The sequence below is a fragment of the Neopsephotus bourkii genome, unplaced genomic scaffold (assembly GCF_033783945.1).
Source record: "Neopsephotus bourkii isolate Nb327-2 ecotype Australia unplaced genomic scaffold, CSIRO-AGI_Nbou_v1 NB_1760, whole genome shotgun sequence".
NCBI lineage: Eukaryota > Metazoa > Chordata > Aves > Psittaciformes > Psittacidae > Neopsephotus > Neopsephotus bourkii.
Genome location: NW_026902234.1, coordinates 7,682,248 through 7,703,521, shown reverse-complemented (window position 1 = coordinate 7,703,521; position 21,274 = coordinate 7,682,248). Strand labels below are relative to the sequence as shown.

General features: G+C 42.9%; 1 protein-coding gene across 3 annotated transcripts in view; it reads right to left on the bottom strand.

Moving 5' to 3' along the window:
• Window positions 1–8,899: 8,899 nt before the first annotated feature.
• Window positions 8,900–21,274, bottom strand: part of RASA3 (RAS p21 protein activator 3) — a 172,886-nt gene continuing 160,511 nt past the window's right edge. For all 3 annotated transcript variants that reach the window (XM_061377712.1, XM_061377710.1, XM_061377711.1), the window contains 6 exons: window positions 18,491–18,597; window positions 17,484–17,566; window positions 13,819–14,030; window positions 12,961–13,064; window positions 11,021–11,204; window positions 8,900–10,767 (listed from right to left, as the gene is read on the bottom strand). In XM_061377712.1, coding sequence (XP_061233696.1) covers window positions 10,692–10,767; window positions 11,021–11,204; window positions 12,961–13,064; window positions 13,819–14,030; window positions 17,484–17,566; window positions 18,491–18,597 — 766 coding nt within the window. In that variant the 3' untranslated portion in view covers window positions 8,900–10,691. The remainder of the gene's footprint in view (window positions 10,768–11,020; window positions 11,205–12,960; window positions 13,065–13,818; window positions 14,031–17,483; window positions 17,567–18,490; window positions 18,598–21,274) is intronic.

Sequence of the window (21,274 nt, the reverse complement as noted above, 5' to 3'; positions counted from 1 at the left end):
GGGTCAGCTCTGCTCAGGCTTTTCAGCCCCCTGGCAGCCTGTCTGCATGGAGGTTTGCTGAGAGGCTTTGGAGGAAAGCAGCTTTCCCCTTTCTTTTGTGATTCTTACACTCAACAGACACAGCATTTTCAGCCCCCCTCACTGAAGGGCAGGCAAAACCCTCACACTCTAGTTCCTTCTAATCCTCTTCGGTGAAAACCAGACATAGACCCTCCTCATAACCCAGTGCAAAACAGTCCTCTAATTAAAATACAGCAACAGCTCCATTTGGTGCTGTCATAGGTATCAAGTGCAGACAGTGGTGGCACTGAACCAGCATTGCTGAACACACACATGTGATAAGGGTACATACATATCACACACCCCCCCATGCAATTCTGCTGCATCTGTCTCTACTGAATTTAGGCTAACAGTGGCAGCGATGGAGCTTGTGGCTGGTTGTGCAGCTTCCAAATCAGAGGTTTACAGACACAAGCTTACATCGCCCAGAGGCTTTGTAGGACCAGTGACTCTCAGTAGGAAATGGAGCAAGCAACAGAGAAGTTTAGGAACTGCTGTCCTGTGCAGCCTTCAGGGATGGTGTGAGATGGGATCCTTCACACCCAGTGATAAGTACGCTCCCCCTGTGCTCCCCGAAGCCTTGAGGCAGGAGAGTGGTTTAGGGGACAGGAGGAGACAGGATGCTGGAGGGATTACTTGTCGCAAAGCGTAATCCACCAAGCCCGCACAAGTGAATCTGAGTCTCATTTTGTTTGCTGATAGTTCAAAATGCTGAGGGTAAAGCTTCTAAAACCCATTTGATAAGAGAAAGGGTATGTGACCCCTGGGCTGATGTAGGTGGTTTTTACACTCACTGTACCAAAAATGTCTCTCAGAGCCACCTTCCAGATCCCTGCTCCTGAGTGAGGGGGAAAAAGTCCCCTGTAGGTGAGTTCTAGAACACTGGACAGCCTAGGTATCATAGGGTGGTCTAAGGCATCTTAGAAATAAGCATTACAGATCACAGCCTCCCCCTGCACCAACAGCAACGTCATCTAATGGATGTTAGTCCTCTGTGTAAGGCAACCAGCACACACAAGCAAACCAGGCTGAAGCTCTGCTTTTCTGCTTTAATTAGCATCTGCTCCTCAGCTGGTTCTTGTCAGCCCTCATAGCCAAGGATGAGATGGTCCAGCATCTGGAGACAGACACCTCAGCCAGCCAGTGCATGGAACAGCCAGTCTCTGCCAACGCAGCTGAAAGCAGCCTGTGTCACAAGCATGCGGCTCCTGCCAGCCCATCTCCAGCCAGCCCTGTCCCTGTGTCCGCCCAGGGGAACTGCACAAAGTGCTGACATTCAGTGGGGTTGCAGAGGAGGGGCTGGCTCAGAAGTGCCCTGCTCCCAGGCCCCACTGCTGGCTTGTAACTCAGGGAAGCATTTCTTAAGAAGAGGTATCTGCAGATCAAGCATTATGTGTCCTACATGGAAAACAACACAGTGCAAACAAAATTAAATCAGCTGATCTGCGCAAAGCCACACAGAGCTGGCATGATCTGTGCTGCCTCTTCCAGGATGTGCCTTGGAATGGTGCTCCACAGCCACGTGTTACAGCCTCACCAGCACCAGCAGAGCACATCTCTCCTTTGCAAACTCCCTGGGCTCACAGAGTGGTGGCTATTAGCCTGTGGGGAGAAGGATCTCCTCCTACAGGGAGAGATGCCAGCAGCCACCCCCAATGGCACTGGAGGATGGTGACAGCAGAAGAAAATGGAGAGGTCAGGTTTGGGTTAAGGTGTGCCAGGGAAGAGGTCTGAATATGTGGTGTCAGGGAGGGAAAATGAAAGGAGGCTGGTGGAGAAAGTTTCTCCCCTATCTAGATCTCTCCCCAGCCAGGTCTGAGCAGTTCCTGAGATGTGGTTGCCTGTTTAACACTGCTCTTTCCTGCTTCTCCTGCCCCATCCAGCCTGGGAAGCAGCCCAGCTCCTCAGGAGCCTGGATACCAGCAAAGAGGTGGAGAAGGTTTGCCAGCAGCTTCCTGCTAAGGACTCTGCACCTCTGTTAACCCCATCTGACTCCTGCAAATGAAACAGTAGAGCACAAAGGACGCTTACTCCATGTTAAGGAAGTGCTTCAGAGTTGTTCTTGGTCAGACAGCTGAGGGTCTCTAAAGGAGTCTTCACCTGACTGTTTCACAGGACTGATCAAATATAGTAGTGTTCTTGTTTGGTTAGCATTCACATAAACAATAAGAGGATATCCCTGAACCCAAATTAAAAGAATGCCAGCATCCTTCACGGTTTTTAGAAATCCTCTTTTTTTTTTCAGACCTATTTTCAGAACATGAATTCTTTGGGCCACCTAAAAGGTGGATGTGACAGTTACTGTAGTAATGCTGTAAAGCCCTGTGCCTGGGTCCATCGTGTGGCACCGGCTGGTAAGCAACGCAGGGAGCCAGCGAGGGAGCTCACAGAAAAGTGCTTACGAGCTGATTCTCCTGGTTGGGATTCTTGCAAAACAGGACTTTGAACAGGACCGTGGGGCTGTGGGATGGATCCTGCATGAGAGCACCCCCATCTAGTGGCCTGAGCCGTGCCTGTGGCACCAAAGGCAGGAGGGAAAACCCTGAGGAGAACCAGGGCCAGCAAGAGAATCAGTGCTGTGCAATGAGAGTCAGGAGAGTGACTATGCACATCATAGCGGCTAGGCTTCCCTCCCATCACTCTGGGTGGGAGTCATCCCACCAGCTTTAGGTGTCTTCCCTTTAAGCGACCATGCCGGGTTCCTTGCAGTCAGCAGAAGGGAACTGGAAATTCTTATGGTTTGATTAATTTCATCCTAAGGTAGACATCTAAGTTTGTGAGTCACATTCTAGAGGGGCCTCTCTCTTCCCCTCAGCTATCAGAGGTTGAGTGACTAACTGAAATATCAGCATCTATGTGCTGGACGTCTACATTTGGAGAGACAGACAGATCCCATCTTCTTTGTCTTATGGCTGTTACTGAATTAATTATGAATGCAGATCTTGTTTCCCATGGGCGTCAACAAGACATCAGAAATTGTCTGGTTAAGTAAGGCTCTAACATCGCTGTCAGAGTTGTATATGAACATATTAATAAATATGTATAATAATTAATATTAATTAAAAAAAAACAGAACATCATTCCCTACCCCCTGCAAAAGAAAACCCACTTCTGATTAAATCAGTTTCAAAGCCTGATCTCTGTCTTTGCACACTCAGCCCCTGGTATATATAGAGATGAGTGAGATTTTAGAGACAAAGATGCTGGCGTAGTTGCCTATGGCATGGAAAAGCTTCTCCGTGCACCCCATTAACTCCAAGCAGCGCTGAGGTCATTGTATTTGCAAGGGAAGAAAAAAATAAAGCCACTCCACTGAGAGCTCACCAGCTTCCTTCCTCCTCCACTGCAATGTTCTATCACTGCCTAAGACGCCTCCTTGACTGAATGAAGACACTGCTCCTGCCTCACAGAGCAGTCAATAGATCTGTCTGATCTGAGAGGGAGGTGGGATGAGGTGGATGCCAGAGGCCCCTTCCACAGTGAGTCTCTTGGTTCTCTAATTAGTGACGGCAACCACTATGAGGGCAGTGGTGAACAAAAGGTCTGAGTCATGGGATGGGACAGCAGGATGGGCCTGACGCCTGGGAGGAGGGCACTTGGAAGCAAGGGCTGTCCTCATGTATTCTCCCCATGCACCAGCTGGGGAGAAGAGATGGGGATAGTTTTAGAAGAGCAGGGCCAACCTGGTACATTTAGAGGCAGGCAGGCAGGCATGCAGGACTGGCAGAAGCTTTGCCAGGCAGACAGCACCATTTCCTGCAGAGCTTGGAGGAGCTCACAGCATCCCCATCCTGCAGCATCCACCTGCAGGGAGCAGGGGGAGAAGGCCCCCACTCTCCTCCTTGCCAGCAGCCACTGCAGGTGGTCCGTGCACAGGTGGCCGTGTGGTGGCTCTCAGGGTTTTCACCCAGGTGTTGCTTTGAGGAGCACAACAGAAACCAACAGCTCTCCCTCACAGCAGGAAATGCTTAGGCAGGAAAAACCAGAAAATGAGTTACTGAACAGCTTGGTTAAAGGAACATTGTTCAGTTTCAGCTTTGAGAGCCTGCTGGGCAAAATCAGCTCTGATTCTTCTGCTTGAGCCTGCCCAAAGGCTTTTGCATTACAGTGACTGTGTCACGTCGCACCCCAAGAGCCAAAGGGGTTCTCAAGGACCAGGGCACTTGACCCATTCCAGCCCAGGAAGATAGGTCCTGCCTTCCTTCAGCTCCATGAGGATTTCCGTGCCTTCCTCCTCTGGATGATACTGGTTGATACCAACTACTGCTCATGCCTGCCGGTTTCTTCATCCACTCCGTTCTGCACTCACGACTTCTAAATAAAGCAAAAGCCTTGGCCATCTCTTTCTGACACCAAACTAACCTGGGCATCAGCCACACTCTATTGAGAATCAGTGCCAAGTCCCCTCAGAGGAGTCTCCAAACTGCTCTATGGCTTTTCACTTACTGTTCCGCCTTTGGGGTTCCTGGCACCTTTGGTAGAAGTTATGCCAAAGGGACTTCTCTGGGGTGAAAAAGGATGACATTTTACAGAAAAAAGAGGTTCAGGCCCAGCTCTCCAGTGGAAAACCTGCCTTTGAGTCCATGGAATTCTTCATCAGGGGAATTCAGGACAGCAAAGGGCTGGTGGGGAGGGTGCTGAAACTCATTGGTAAACCCTGAGCAAACATGGTACTGTGCTAGCAGGAAGAGACAAATCTCGGAGCTGAATTCCTCTCTGGTTTTGCCTGGTTCTCATGCTAAAAGAACATCAGGACACTCAGGCAGCTGCCAAAAAAAGATGAAAAAGATGAAGACGAGAATGGGGGTCACCTAAACAACAGTGCATTTTGCAAGGGAGGAGATGTATACACAGGGAATACTGGCTTCAGAAGGCTGTATTATGTCTGGTGCCGCACATTGGTGATTCCAACAGGGAGCATGAGGTGGGATGGCTCTGGACGCAAATGGACTTGGAGCGTAGGTGGGAGATGCAATCACTCACCCTGGTACCAAAGACAGCAATGTTTTGTCCTTGCTCATCAGGTGTTCTGATGCAAGTGTTTGTGAGACTGCCATAAACCTGCCAGAGAGATGGTCCAGGTTTTTCCAAAATCTCCACCTCTTTTAACAAGTCCCAGTAATTTCACTGATTCAATTGCACCAGTGCTACTAATAGGATGCTGAACCACAGCCAGGGTTGGGGGAGCAGGAATGTCTTTAAGGGGGCTCTGCCACAAGAGGAAACATACCATGGGGCTGTCCTCACAACACCATGGCTCAGCAGGAGGTGAAGCATTTGCATCTCCAGACATCACAGATGAGCCTGTCTATTTTTAAGGTTGCTTTTCTCAGCTGTGAGCCTCTCCTGTCATTGCCATCCCAGGCATAGGATATCATGGCTGCCAGAGGGTGGCTTCTGGAAAGGATGAGAAGTGGGAATTATAGCTGAACTGGAACACATTAAAACTTGCTAAAGAAAACAAATCAAGGTGCCTCAGGGTGGCCTTTTTTGTGCAGAGTTTCCCTTTTCACAAATAAGTTCCCTTTTTCTTCCCCTGTGATTCATAAAATTCAATTCCTGTATTGCTGTCAGCAGGTTTCTCTACACAAACATAATGACTACAGTTTTAGCTTCCCTCCCTCCAAAAAATACTGACTACACTTACCCAAAATGCCTTTCTTAATCAAATACATTTATTTATTCATACCTCTGGTACCTGATGGCAACCCTGTGCATCACTGCCTCCTCTATCAAGACTTGTCTTCACATTAGAGTCCATATCCAGGCAGTTGTGCGCTCAAGTAAATAAAGACATATTTCCTTTTGACAGCTTTAGGGCAGAACAGTGCAACTGCAACAGAGGTTAAAGATGTTGAGCAAATTTAGTAAAATTAGTCAGAGACCATACAGGCCCCACACTTGTGGGGAGAAGCTTCCTTCAACGTTAATCCTAACTGTGCCCATCTGGGGTATGATGTTGGTAAGATTCAGCATAGCAACAGTTTCAAAACGGTAAAAAGCCCATTTCCCTCTTTATCATTGAAACATTCTTTACATTTAGCCCATTTAGGCTGCTGGTGAGCCTTTTCTTTAATCAACACACCCACGTTAACTTTGGAAGCAATCCTGCTACCAACAGGCAACTTTGTGGTGAACAGTACCAGCTCTGCACAAATATGATACAATGATTTGAACTTTTTAGAGTAAATCAGAGTGGCTCAGATGGAGCAGGAGATGAAAGATGGGAATTGAAATAGACACAGGCATGCATGATTTACTCAGAAGTCAGAGGGGTGGCTTTCTATCCTCAGGATGAATCTCCTAGGATCCTGTTTTATTTTAGGCTATTTTAGGAACTCAAAACAATTATTTGCTCCACAATGGCTCCTTCCAGTCTTTTCCTAGGCAGCCCAGATCCAGAAGCTTGCACATATAGGACTATAGCATTTCTGTCTTAAAACCTTGTCTTTTCCTTGGTACCCATTTGAGCTTTGAACACATTTATTCACTCTTTAATGACAGTATATCAAAGCCAGAAAGAAATGACTTCTCCAGTCAGTCTGTTAGCCCTTGTCTTTGGCTGTACTGAGTAGAGGTGGTCTGTGGGGAGATGCTGTTCTTTATCTCCAAGCACTACCCAGCACCAGTCCTAGCCTTGGGACTGCCCTACGCTATAGTCCTCCTGCAGCATCCATCTCCTGGACCTAATGATGGGGCTGACATTCTCCTGCTATCCATTCAAGACAGCTTTTCACACAACCCTACATAAGCATGCTTTACAGGATTACAAGCTGAAACTATCTCCTTGGAACAGCATGGAGTATGACACAGAAGGGACGGAGACAGGAAGCACATCAACTTTCAAGGGCCTCTAACAGCTGTGTCACACAGCCAGCTGTCTTAGCCCCAAAATCAGCTTCTTATGTAGACGTAAGTGCTCACTGGTTCCTCACAGCTTCTCACATAGCAGTCACTGTCTCCTGTGAGCCCCTTAAGGATGTGGGTAGGTCCTGGGTGTTACTTGCATTAATTTCCTGCCATGCCCATGGCATATCATGCTTTTTTTCCCATTTGGCCATTTTTACAAGCAAACATTTCCAGACAAGAGCCATGTTCTTCAACCCTCTCATCCATACACAGACCTCATTAAAATTTTATTGGGTGAAGAACCAAGTGCTACCTACTGTGCCAACAGAGCTTTGAGATATCACTGGCACATGCAATACTTGTCACTCCTGCTGTCAACTGACTGCATCCCAGCACAGCTTCAGACACAACATCCACAGTACGAGAAGGCCCTAACAGCGACTTGTCAGCACTGCAGCAGCTGCTTTCCACCTCTACTGCATCCACCTATAAAATACACGAGTGACAAGATTTCATCTGTCAACTAAATGAGGAATCTCGCCTCTGTGGGTGTGCAGTTTCACAGCCGAATCTCCCCCTCTGAACTCTTTACTTCTGAAATGCACAAAGACATTTGCCTGGCAAGAGACAACACCTCCTTTGAACCTGGAATAGACACAGACCAGGGTCACTTCGGTACTGCTGCCAGGTCACCCCTGCCCTACAGTGCGCTGTTTCAGCAAGGGAGGAAACAGCCATGAGGATCATCTTTGGCATCAGGACTCCCAGGAAAGAACAGCCCAGTTTCTAAATTTTGTCCAAAGTCTTTTCTTTTTTTGCCTTCCAGGCTGGGACAGAGGGGAAAATGAATTAAAAACTGACATGCTTACTTATGGCTGTGCCTTTTTATTTTTAATGTAATTTTCTTCATTCCAGATATGAGATGCTGTCCCAAGTGTCCCTAGCAAGTCATCTGTGTTGTGGGCTGGATTTGTTGAGTATATCTGAATATAACATCAGAAACATATGCTGCAGGCAGACAGGCAGAGGCTAAGTAAGTATTGGAAGCCCAGTCTTAACCCCCTCACCAACCCTGTTAATTAAGCTATGCCATAAGAAAAGGAGCTTTCAGAGATCTCCTACTGACTTAAGCTAAGACACATTAGCAGGGAAACAAAATGATTCTATACACTGGATGAGACTGAGTGGAAAACAGCCAGACCTGGGAATGGCGTTACAGTACTTCTGCATTTAAGTCTGCTAATTTCTTACAAACCCTGTGTCAGTTACAGCCTTGTTTTAGAAAAAAGGTTTACAGTTCCTCAGCAAAAACTCACACTCACATTATTGTGGTCAAATTCACCTTCACTATATGACACTGGTGATGTCTTCCACTGTCAGTTTGGTTTCCTTTCCTGGCTGTGGTCTACCTGCTAAACCACTGCTGCCAATCAGCTGGAGTGTGCCTGCAGAAGCTCTTCTCCAGAAGCTTCTCAGAAATGCATGCCTGCGTTCTGGTCACAGAGACACCTGATACAGCAGTGTGGGTTACCTTGAACACAAGCTAGTCTAACATACACTGAATGAGCCTGTCAACAGCTTTCTATCCTGGAAGGGCTGTTGCCTAGCCTTCTTGCAAACACTCTCTTGAGAGAACCAGGGAGTGCAGCTTGTCACACAGTGTTCCAGAGCCAAAGCTTAATCCACATGAGCATTCAGAGAGGACTGGTAAGCTCCAGAAGACCAACAGAGCTCAGCATGCTCCAGGTTTTGCCACCAAACAGGTCGTATTCAAAATGGTGATGATTCCATAGGTTCATGAGCTGATATACATGCATAGTGCTGTCCTCTCAACTCCTTCCTCTTGTCCTTTCAACATGGTATCACCCCTACAACGCAGCAGCAACAGCTGCTCACAAGGATCTCCATCTCTGTCCAACTCTGAGAAGCGGATGATGTGCCAACACCAGTGGCCACTGTGAATTTAAACAGACTCCAAATGTGCACACAGTTTTCAGAAATAAAACATTTCTTTAATTGGCAAGTAGAACACACATTACAGGTCATTAGTATTTTATAAACAATATTAAGTTACAAATACATGTTAAAAATTGCAGTTCATGGCAGCTAAAAGCTCGGAGTCCAAAATGCATCTCTGCAATGCTTCATTATTTCCCTTTCCCCAGTCTGCTGGGTGAAGATGAATAGAAGATCATTTATCATCTACTAGGAGGTGGTCTACTATATACTCAAACAAAAAGAAAACCTCATTCCTAAGAGCATCACTAACAAACAGAGGCATTCAAAGTACTTTAGCCATCTTAAATCATGTCAGATGCAATGAGGACATAGTTGAGAATTGTTCTGTAACACTTTAAGCAAAGACACAGGTATCTTCACATTAAACTGGTAGTTCAATGCTTTCTGTTCCAATTCAGCTTAAAACCAACACTAGCTTCTTCCCTACAGAAGCTTAAAGTCCATCATGCAAGGCTTCTGTGCCATCAAAGCTAGATGTTTGTAAATCAGACCCTTATACAGAGGAAAGTTACGGTGTACAACTAAACAGCATACATAAATATGTATCTTACATTTAGCAGATCTTTATTCCCCTCCTTAATGACTTTTGTTGGTATTAGTGAGATACGCAGCTCATCCCATTTTCACTACACTCAGAATATTAACAAGTTACCATAACGTGTGTTAATATACTAAATACCCTTTAACGAGTCTCTTTAAAAAAGTACTTAAAAACATTTTTGGAAAAGTAGAAACCTGTTTTCCAGAAAAGCAAGTGGTACTAGGATAGCATGGACTCCAGTGCTTAAACATTCTCTTGGAAAAATCCATCTTGAAGGCTTTCGTGTTGAGACTCAGTGTGCCTCAGCTGCCAGTCTCGTATTCTATTTATTTGTCCTTCTCGCTGTGGTGGCAAAAGGTCATCAAAATCAGCTTACCTTGCCTTTCAGTTGGCAGACTTCCAAAGATTCCCATTCATTGGACTGCGTAAGAGAGACATGTAGCTTTGACATAAGTTCATTTCTTTCTTACTTGTTATTTATCAGAGTCAGTTTTATTACACCGCTGAGATTGCATTTTCAAAACCAAAGTCTGCTGAACGTGTCTGGAGAAATGACTTTGTATCTCAAAAATATCAAGAGTACCATTCAGATCTGAATTTCTATTAAAAATTGTGCACATTTAGCAAAAAATTATACTGCTATAAAAGAAAAAGGCCTACTCCTTGGCCTGCTCAGAATACAAGCTACAACGCAAGAGATTACAACAGAGGGTTTTTTTCTCTGCTTCTTTTCTAAATGCAGGCATTAAAAGTAAAGTGTTAACTAAGCTTTTCCTAAGAGAGCACACAGGGGTGTGGCATAATATACATTAACCAGGAACAAAAAACAGTAACAAACAACCATTCTAGAAAATGCTGCATACTAGCAGCGTGCTTGGTTTCCGAAACATAAGGAATTGCTTGGAAGTTGTCCAGATGAAGTCCACACACCTTGATCATTGAACTGATCACTAGATTCCAAGAAACCAAAGCAAATTTAAAAATACACATGACAACAACTGCCTAGAAGGCAGAGTTTTATCATCTGTCAATAACCAGATGAATAAAGTGCATAGCAACTATTATAACAGTTTCTTGAAAAGAGAGTATGTTTAGCAAGTCTCAAAGTTTGTAAGCTTGACACTTATCCATACATTTTGCTACATGTGTGGCTTCCCTTTTGTTCTGCTGTTTAGCTTCACTGATCAACCCTTCAGCACTGTCCTGTGATTTCCTTTGCACTTCATATGGAATGTGCCGAGATCTCCGACTGCTGCCTGATGTATGTCTGGAAGCTCTTGTCACCAATGGGATGTTCTCTAAAAAATTAGAAAAAAAGGAAAAAGTATTATATATATAATTCTCTGTCAGGAAATCAAAATGTTAAAACAGCATTCAAAAATTCCTTACAGACCTTTAAAATATTGTGATAGCAATCCTAAGTCACAATCCTACTTTGTATGTGTTTGAAGGATATTTTTTGAATATGAGGATGGTGAAGGCCAGAACATAGGCAAGGGAAATACCATTTTCCCAGGACGTTCTCCTGTTTGGACAACCCATTATACTTACTGACTTCCATATTTTGTCTTCTTAAATTTATCTCTCTTATATTGAGCATGCTCCTGCTCTAAAGTTCCAACACCTTCAATAATCAGCTTTAGTGTTTTATACGTCTCCTTAGGGTCATCAATGATGAATGTAGAATACTCTTCCTCTTCAGGTCCATCATACACAGATTTGCTGCCACAGGCCTCTGGAAAACCAAGAAAGTACAGGAATAGGCATCAAATAGATAAGAGAAAAAAAACGAGACAAGCAGACTGAGAATAGTCTAGGGTTCATACACTTCCTTGGTTTGCTTCTGCATGACAGCCATAGAACTGTGCCTGACAGCAGCAGAAGGAGCAGTTTGTTGTCCTTTGCTGAGCTGCTGGTAGGCACAAAGTCTGTCCCATGCCCATTCCCTCCTCCTTGTCTCATAAGGCAAGGGCAGTAAGGACCTGGCTTGGTCCTTTGCTGAACAGGCAATGCTTTCATCTCAATTACCACTAGCAGAACCCCACACACACACTTTGGGAACTCTGCCACAGGCCTAACTCTGCCACTGTGCTGCTGGCTTGGCCTGCACAAGGTCAAGTAATCACTTGTCAGAAGGACAGGTTGCATCCCTGAGCAGCACATACCGCACTGTGCAACAGACTGAATTCAAAACAATCACAGGCTGAAGTAGTCACACAAGATGTTTTGCCACATCACCCCTAAAAGATTCATACAATAGGCATAATCAAAGTATGTCATGACTACTGCCTGGCTGCCTGCTTCAGGATATATCCTAAGAAGGAGCAACTCATACCACCTTTTTATCCTACCAGGGAGCCTTCCTGGCTACGAGATGGGGACACTGATTACACATGAACATTTACAACACATTCATTATGTGATCTACTTCTGCATTGTAGCTGACAGTATTAGAAGAGGAGAGAGAATATTTTACTTTGCCTCTATTTTTCCCTAGCTTTCCAGCTTTACTACTGGCTCAGTCTCAGCTTTCAAGTTACCTTCCCTTGCTGCAGTGCCTGTGCCAGACCTGTGTCCTTTTCCCGGACACTGAAATTCAATGCTGGCTCTGGCAGTGAGGATTCGGAACGGGGGAAAGCTAGGCATTTGTTCAGACAGCTCGGAAGTGGGGAGGATCTTAAGTTTGCAACTGCATGGCAGCCAGGAATGGATTAAAGCACTTTCCAACCCCTGTGTTTGACACCACTGGCTTATCTCATATTATAAAATAAAGTCCTATCTAAAGATCACTGCCACAGTGAAGGCTTCCCTGCCGCTCCCTGTGCTAAATTGGTATTTCAAGTCTGGCACCATGTAAACCGGATACTTTACTTGGCAAGTCTACTAGTACTAACTTCCTCTGCTGCCTCTTCTTTCTTTTAGACTTCACGTCAAATCTCTGTTCCCCTCAGCTCCTGAGGGTTTCCCAGCCAAAACTTCACTTTTCCACATTTCGAAGACATCCATGGATCATCTTTTGCTGGTAATTCCAAAAGAGCCTTCTTGAAGAAACCATGCGTATTTAGATCTTGGGATCTGAATCAGGCAATGTGCACATGACTTATGGTAACACAAAACCATACTTCACAGAAAATTCAACTTTGCTGGTGCTTCTTTTCAGGATCAGTAAACTTCTAGTTTAGTGCACACTCCGATTTCTTAATTCAGAGCATTCATTCAAGCAATGATCCGTGCCTGCACTATTTTAGGATGCTGTGGTTAAAACCTTATTTCAATCAACTATTATGTAAAGAACTTTGTACAGACTATGGGACTGCACACTGCACCAAAAATAGTTCACACAACTGCCTCAAGACAGCAGAAGGGAAAACAAATCAAATAATGGCCACTGCGTTCTAGGATGTGATTCAGAAGGGTGGTCTAGCTAGAACAGTCAGTTTTATATTTGCCTTGATAAGTGTATTGGAGATGAAATGATCTTTCATCCTCACCTTGCATTTTCTCCAATTTTGGCATGTACAAGTTGAAAAGAGAGTAGATGCGCTCAGTCTCTCTATCTCCATCTATATCCAGTTGTATATTTGCTGGCAGGCCTCTGTACAGCATCAGGAAGAGAGGCAGAAGTTAAATCCTGAACGCTTTATTACAGTATGAAAAGCACTTCATGAGAATGAATATAAAAGTGAGTACTCATGAAAGGCAACAGATTGTGTGTAGTAAAGCTCAAAACTTCCCATTTTTCCCCAAAGAAAAGGCAGACAGTTCATACTTCTTTATGCCTAGATTTACCAGCATGCTTTCACTCTGATTTAAAGAGACTGTATCAGTATCCAGACGTTTTGGTGAATTAGTTTGCTATAACCAGATGGAGGAGCCAAAGCACTGAACTCCCAAATGTCCAGGTTTTATAATCTGAGACTAACCAAAGACTTCTTGCTTCTGTCATTTTAGATGAAAATTGTTTCCTATAAACCAGACAGTACCTCTTCACTTAGCAGAGGGCATGAGTGGTCCCCTTAAAAAAAGACCAGTTTAGAATTAAATCTAAAAGTAGATGATTGTCAGTTCCAAGAATTTACAAACAACTTCTTAAAGAGATTTCTGACATTTTTAATGACAGATGATGAGAACCGAAGTATTTCATCCTACAGTCAACTCCTATCAATGCCCTGAACTCCAAAAAATTCAACATTTTGACCAAGATACACAGATGCTGACAGAATAAACATTGCCTTTGAAAACACCACACTTGGCAGATCTTCTTGGTAACTGCATACCTGCAAGTCACGCTACAGAGATACACATACCCCTGGCAGTACCTAAACCAACAGTATGTTGCCAGTTCTTACCCTGTGCAGGGTGTGCAGCCAGGAGTATTGTCTGCGGTAGCTTTACAGCAAAGCCAGTGGCCATTCAGATAGGCAGAGGGATGGTAGACTGTGAGTCGCTTCTTGTTGCATTGGCTCACTTTGGTGAGGATATCAATCCAGTCCTTGGCCTCTACACAATTATTTGCTTGGATATACAGGACTCTTCTTTCAGGCTGGATCACCTGGAACATCTGCAAATAAGGAAATAAGCCACAGAATAAACCAGCAGAATTTGATGGTGAACCTAAAGCTGGCTCAGACTGATGATTTATTAAAGGCAAAAAACAGCATGCTAAAAGAATGCATCAATAAATACATTTCAACACAAAATCAAGCAGCAAATGTGCCCTTAAAACAGCAAGACCTTTCACCTTGTACAAGGAATAAGATACTGTTCCTGTAGGAGATGATTTATAAACAGCTAATATCAGCTTGCTGGTTGGGCCTCAACAAGATTTGCTGTCAGCCCCAGGGATGCAATTTCAGCAATGCTACAGCTCCAAGCTTTGGAAGGCTGACAGAGGAACTCAAAGCAGGGCTGAAAGGAAATGCTAATCAGCAGAGGGCAGAAAAGAGGGAAACGAAAGTCTGGATCCTGCCTTAAGAGACAGCATTACTTTAATACTGCCACATCTCAAGGTTTTTAACACCTATTTCAGCATGATTCTTTCCTTTCAATAACTTCCATGCTTCTGCACCAATTATAGCTGCAATTAGCAAATCACAGCAACACAGTTTCTCTTTAATCACCACTGGGTTGTTCAAATAGTTACAGATTAATTCTGTATGATGGTTTGGGCTGAAAATCTGAACTACAACTATCCTGACTATTCAGAACAGCTTAAGACCTAAAATGGCACAATTATGTTTATTTTCCTCCTGTTGAAGTCACAAGTTTCTGATGTACAGTCTTACTGCTTCATTAAACTGATCGTGCACTGAAGATAACTAAGTTCAACTTACTGATCTTAACTGCAAAGTTTGGAAAAGCAAGTGCCAAACATCACTATTTCATCTACTTTCTGCAAATACTTAATTCTAATGAGTTTTCTGCTCCCTCAGGTATTCTTAAATCCCCCCTACTCTTAATTCAGTTATTCAAACCACTGACATTACAGTGCCTATACTGTGTGGAATATTATTTTCCAAATGGCAGGTTTCCTTCCCTGTGTTACTTTAAAAACAGAGGCACAAACCCCCCCCCTTCCCCAAATCCCACACCAAAAAAAAAAAAAACAAAGAAAGGAAAACCCCACCAAAATTGAAATTCACTTTTGTGTATTACAAAGACCTGAAACATCTGCCTGAATTCAGCTGGTCAGGAGAATGTTGCAGACTGGCACCAGCCGCAATATCTTCTTCCCTTGTGACTCCTTTAGGTGCACATCATTCAGAGTAGCTTGCAAATATACTTGCTAATTTGCGAACAAACAGTTTAATTACAACATCTCTTCTAACAGGAAAAGGAAAGCTGCAACAGTCATTCCCCTGGATTTAGTACCCCCATGAATGTCAGACAATAATTAGTAAGGCACAACACACAACAGCGGAGTAGGAGCCGCTAGTGTGAGCAGCCCAGAACTGCCAAAATACACACCAAAGACAGTCATTTTAATAAAGCTTTTTAGGACATAACTGTCAATTTGAATCTGGAAAATAGGGAAGGAAGGAAGGAATGAGGAAGACTGGAGCATGCAGCTCAACCCTCCATTAACACAACTACAGGGAAAAGAATTTTAATGTCCTGCTGGGGTCAATGGAGCCTTCTGCATTACAACAAAGGAACATATTTAAGGAGTATGGCTTTGTGTAAGGGGATACCAACCTAAGTGAACTAACATATGGCAACCGTTAGCGAGAAGCCCACAAGTAAGCCAAGAATTTCGAGTGGTTGCAAGACCTCTACAGTAACAAATCTACCAGTTGCTTCTTGAACAGCAGAGAAGACCTGAACAGTACTTAAAGCCACACCACTTTCCCCCTCAAACAGTGCCTAAGGAAGATAAAGGCTACTGGCCATACTGCCAGACAGGCAGATTTATCAGGAGTAAGACACACTTGGTGCAATTCAGAGCACAGATACATAGGGAGTATTAATAGAAAATGTGAATCTTTAATCACACTTAGCACTTCTGATGGAATATCCATCGCAAATACATCTGCCATGGTGTTTTAAGAGCTCTCTTCTTGCTGCACTATTCTATTTACATATGGCAAGATATATGGGAATATATTAGCATGGAAAGGTGATAATGGTATTTTCTACTGCTTATGGAAAGACTCTGAATCTTACTTTCCAGAATGGATGTAGTCACTCTCATTTCCCAGGTAACAGTGAATTTAAGCAAGCAAAATAGCACACTGTTTCTGATTTTAACAACAATGGGATGCTAAAGGAATAATAAATCTTCACAATAAAGGGATATTTTGGATGCATTCTAGCCCAGTAGACTCAGCTTAAGTTAAAGACTGCTGTCACTGAGGAGCTGATCAGAATTACAGCTCAGCTCCTCCCCACACATAAATTTTATCTTAACGGTGTGGCTACTTTTAGTTCAATCAAGTTATTTTGCAGAGTACAGTTGGCAGCAGTTCATCGTATGTTACAGTTGCCTTCTGATAGCTTGAGAACTATTTTTCAGCTTGCTTACTTTTGCCTATGTAATTAACAAGGGTTATAAACACCAGAGCCAGCTACAACACAAGGAAGATGTGCTCTAGAAGCAAGTGAACTGAAACTTATTCCATCTTTTAACAGACAGATATGTGCTATCAAAATAATACCTGAGACAGGGAAAATAGTCAAGCACTTTGTTACAGGCACTTAGCGCTGTTTGAGGAACCTAATAACCAGGGCAGGTTTGATCACTGGCCTGCATGGTGTGCACAAACAGCGAAGATGTCAGGAAAGACTTGAAGGCAGAAAAGGTAAAACTCACAACCATTTATATATATAAAGAAGTCTGCAGTAGATGCACGTTTAGAACTGGAAAACAGTTGTTTTTCTGTTTATTTTTAAATAAAACTTTTTAAAGACTGTACTCAGATTTACAGGCAGAAAAGTACAAAAAAGACTCCCAACATCACCTAAACTGATAATGTCCAAGAACTGTTCTTACACAATGAATGGCATGTATCACATACAGAAGCTGGCAGTAGTGTTCCACGCAAGAGTAAGTACAGCTTTATTTTATTCCCTAATGTGGCAATCAAAATGCTAAACCATACTAGCACAGCACAGATGTTGCTTTGGCACATGACCTAACCCAAATACATACACTCTGGAAGGATGTGATCCTTCACAATTACAAGCAGCCAGTTCCTTTCCAACAAAGAGGTCTGACAGAAAGGGCAGGGACTCGATCATCTTACCTGTGTCTGACATTATGGAGCCCAGACAGCTGATCAGCAGTGGTCAGTACTGAGTGTGCTGCAGAGCATGAAATCCAAGGACTGCTGACTGGGCTGTTAAGAATCTGAATGGGTTGTACTTTTGGAAACTCCTGCTACTATATACAGAACAAGCAGCTGTGGTTGTACATCTTCTGATAGAAACCCAATCCAGGTTACAAAGGGAAAAAGGCAATTCAGCTGGTGGATCTAGACCAGCCTAACAAGTACATTAATGAAGATGACCTACTTACATTTTTCATTTTAAAGGATTCCTCCTCCAGTCTTTCCACTGCCAGAATGTTTTCAATTGGAATGCTACACAGAGGGTGATCACCTGCAGAACAGACACACAGAGATACTGAGCAAATGATTCACAATTCAGCTTCACCCTCTGCCCTTATTCTAAGGGCTGACTCAGTTCCTTTGTAGATCATTTTGACTGCACAAGAAAAAAAACTTTTAATTCAGCAGGAATTTACTAGCATGGTCCTTAAGCATTATCTTAAGTTCATTTCTGTTTCCAGCTGCACTACATTATGCTAGCAAATCTCTTAGAAACTCACTACTGCAGGAGGACACAGTGCATTTCCTGAGAGGGTGACAATGAAAGAAATCAATCCTGTCAGCTCAACAGAACTAGCTTGGTGGTGGCGATGTAAGTTCTCAAAGTTGAGTGTGAAACGATGACTGCCATGATCTGAACATGTTTCCTTATCTTTCTCACTCCCTATGTATTTATATGATGGAAGGAAGTGGTATTCGTTGTGTACTACTGAACAGACAATTCGTGAAAAACACAATATTAGGCAACATTAAGTGAACACATTTTTGCAAGTTCAAAGCTTGCAGGCAAATCTCTTCCTACTGCAGCCAGCTGTGCCAGTGTTACAAAACCAAGCTGAGATGCATCTGAGAACGTTCAATACTCAAATTCTAGCGTAAGGTATGTGTATCCTGAGTTTTGTTTCCTTGGATGGTCTGCTAGGTGACCATGAAACCTCCAGATGATGTTGACAACTGATACTAGACAAATGTTATAACATTTTCTGCTAATTTATAGGATACTGTGCTATCCAAGAAGCATTTTAACAGTCAGTACAGCATACTAAAAAAGGGCAAGAACATACAGGCTGATAGACTTGCCTGCACTGTGCCTTCTAATGTTACAGATCTAGATCTCAGTCTTCTGTTCTTACACAATCCTTACGAGTAATCTGTGCTTTAATGTATCAAAAAAAGACTGGCAAACCTTTGTTACCTTTGCTTTTCTGGTACGTAAACTCATGATTTGTGAGGCGAAACCATCTTTTCTTGAAGTTTTTCATGCCAAATCGTTTTCTTCCTTGTGCTCTCTTGATCATGAACCTAGTAAACAGGACAACAGTTGTAACAATACACTGGATTTTATATATACATGCATATAAATATATGCATACATATATTTTCGTATATAGATTTAGACCTATATGCATATATACATACATGATGGCACTTGCGAAGCTTTAGGAGGGTACACACAGTGTTTTCTAACTATTGAGGCCTTGTATTGACCAGTACACGAAATTCCAATTTGGATAGGTTTAGAGCACCTGTTAGTTAAGCCTGTCCTTTTCCCAGATTTACATAACAGGCAAAATCTGAGGCTTGACTTGTAGGCTACATAGGGGCTCTACTTAGCTAAACTGCAGTTTGCATGCTTTCCTCAGCTAAATCCAGTTAAATTGTTTCCTACTACAGCAAACAAAGGACAGAACATGGTTAGTACTGCTCTGCTAAGCTTGACCTGTTAACTCTACAAGCTTTTTCAATTTTATTTTTTTAAAGCTCTAAGAAAGCCTAAAAGATTTAGAGTGTGTTTAATAATTAAAAGGTAGGTGTCAAGCCTCTGGAGCACAGGGACTGTACCCCTACATGCTTTAGTCACTCTGAAACTCTAGAAACAAACCTGGGATGTTCCACACCTTCATTTGCAATGAAAGCTTTAATGCCCTAGCCCTCCTTTTTTAGCAGAGGAAGCGCATTCATTTAGTGAATTGCCGGTTTTAATTAATTTCAAACTTGAAGTAGCTTACAAGAAACTGTGAGATATCCACCACCTTCCTAACCACTAAATCAGTCCAAAAGCTTCAAAGTGACTTTGGAAAGCCTAGTGATTACATACTGCTTAGCATCATTTCTGGTTAAAAAGAAAAAAAAAGTGTATGTATATGCAATAAGGAGTTCATAACAGCTACTCCACATACTACACTAACTATTGTGCCAAATACAGAATTGTATAATGGAGCGAGTAAAAACTACTTAGTACAGAGTAGTTTTTATCAAGTAGGAAGACAATATACAGCACAAACAGCACACAGAGAGAACAGCAAATGATTTGGTTGAAGATTTTCAATAGCAGAACTAAAAAGCTTGGAAGAGCTAATACTACTTCTCACTTCTGGTATCTCCAGTCAAAAACTGCATCATATCCAACTGAACCCCAGATCTGTCTAAAGCTCAAAGATAAACCCAAGTTCCTTCAGACTTCAACTGTTCTGTAACCAGCTGGGCTGATGTCTGCTGCCCATTCCAAGTTGTCTGGACAAAAGCTGACAAGGATAGTATAGAGCAATAGATTCTTTTTTTAAATCAGCTATAGTTACACACCTCTCATTCTTAAAATGGTCAGACAGTTACTGTCTCAGTCCCTATTCTTGGATTACCCAAGAAATATTTAATAAAAACACGTGATTCAGGTCGCCACCAGGCTCACTGGTGGTAGGCTTCATATTTTTAGGTTAAGGCAAATTTCAAGAGAAAAGCAGATATCCTTGGGCTGAACAACATGCTCTTAAGTTAGTTTCTCTTCCTTTCCATGCCAACACTTAAAAGGTGATTTAAAACTGCAAACTCCTACACAGCTTCTTCTTTGAAACACGGAAACTCCATACTGCAGAGCTAGGAGCACATTCCTAATTAATTTCTGCATAGCTGACATAGCCAAGAGGAGAACATGCTTCTATTTCCCACAGATAGATGACAAGCATTCTAAGCCAAAGAAGTTATAAGTCAGTTCTTTGTTTCTAACATTCACAGAACATGTGATACATCAGAGCAAACAGTCAGAAGCACAGTGGGGAAAAAAGTCTAAGGTTAAACCCATTTCAGTGGGTGGGTGGTTAGAGATCCTGTTTCTGCTCATGTTTATGGTAGACTTGAATTTGGATCTGCCTTAGCCTTGTTTGGAAGAATCAACACGCCCCTTTAAAGTCTAAGAATGGCAGGACTAGTTCTCCTTTTAATTTCCTTTCTTTTGGAAAGAACCAGGCAGAGAGGTGTTAAGCAGCAATGGCATGACGAATGCCAGCAAACCCAAGTGCCAGTGGCTAATCTTTTATACTGTACGTTCACTCAAAAGTACATACACTATAGCTTTCCATCTAGATACTCTAACAGAAAAAAAAAGATAGATTAAAAAAAAAACAAATTAAAATCGTTGCAAAGCCAACCAGAAATCCCACTAACCAGCCAATAAATGTGGAAAGAATCAGATCAAAGGCTGTGAAAATTCCCACTCACTCCCCATGATATAACACGACAATAATGCAAAATGCCAGGAAAAATAGACGGCTGAAGGCCACTACTTAACCTTGAGCACAATTTGCATGAATGCTACTTAGAAGCGCCTAGTTTTTGCATTTCTTTTGTATGGCCACTTCTTAATCATTTCCACTGAGGTCATTGGGATCTATACACTGAATATTAAGCAAATTTCAGTGCTTCTAGAAGCCTCTGCCTACAGATAAAAGTACTTTATTTTCATCAGTTGTTTTTCTTTTTTAACAAAGGGTGGAAAAACAACAAAATAAAACCAATGTTGTTCAACATCAAGAAATAGATAACAAAACGCTCTCTGCTGGTTTTACACAGGCATTTCAGGATTGTGAAAGAGAATACTTCCTCCCCAAAGTTAAGTGAGACAAGTCTATCGCTGCGAAGGAAAGACATGCTGTCAGCCAGTAGCTACAGCAAAGCACCAACTGCTCCTACCATCTTACCTGCA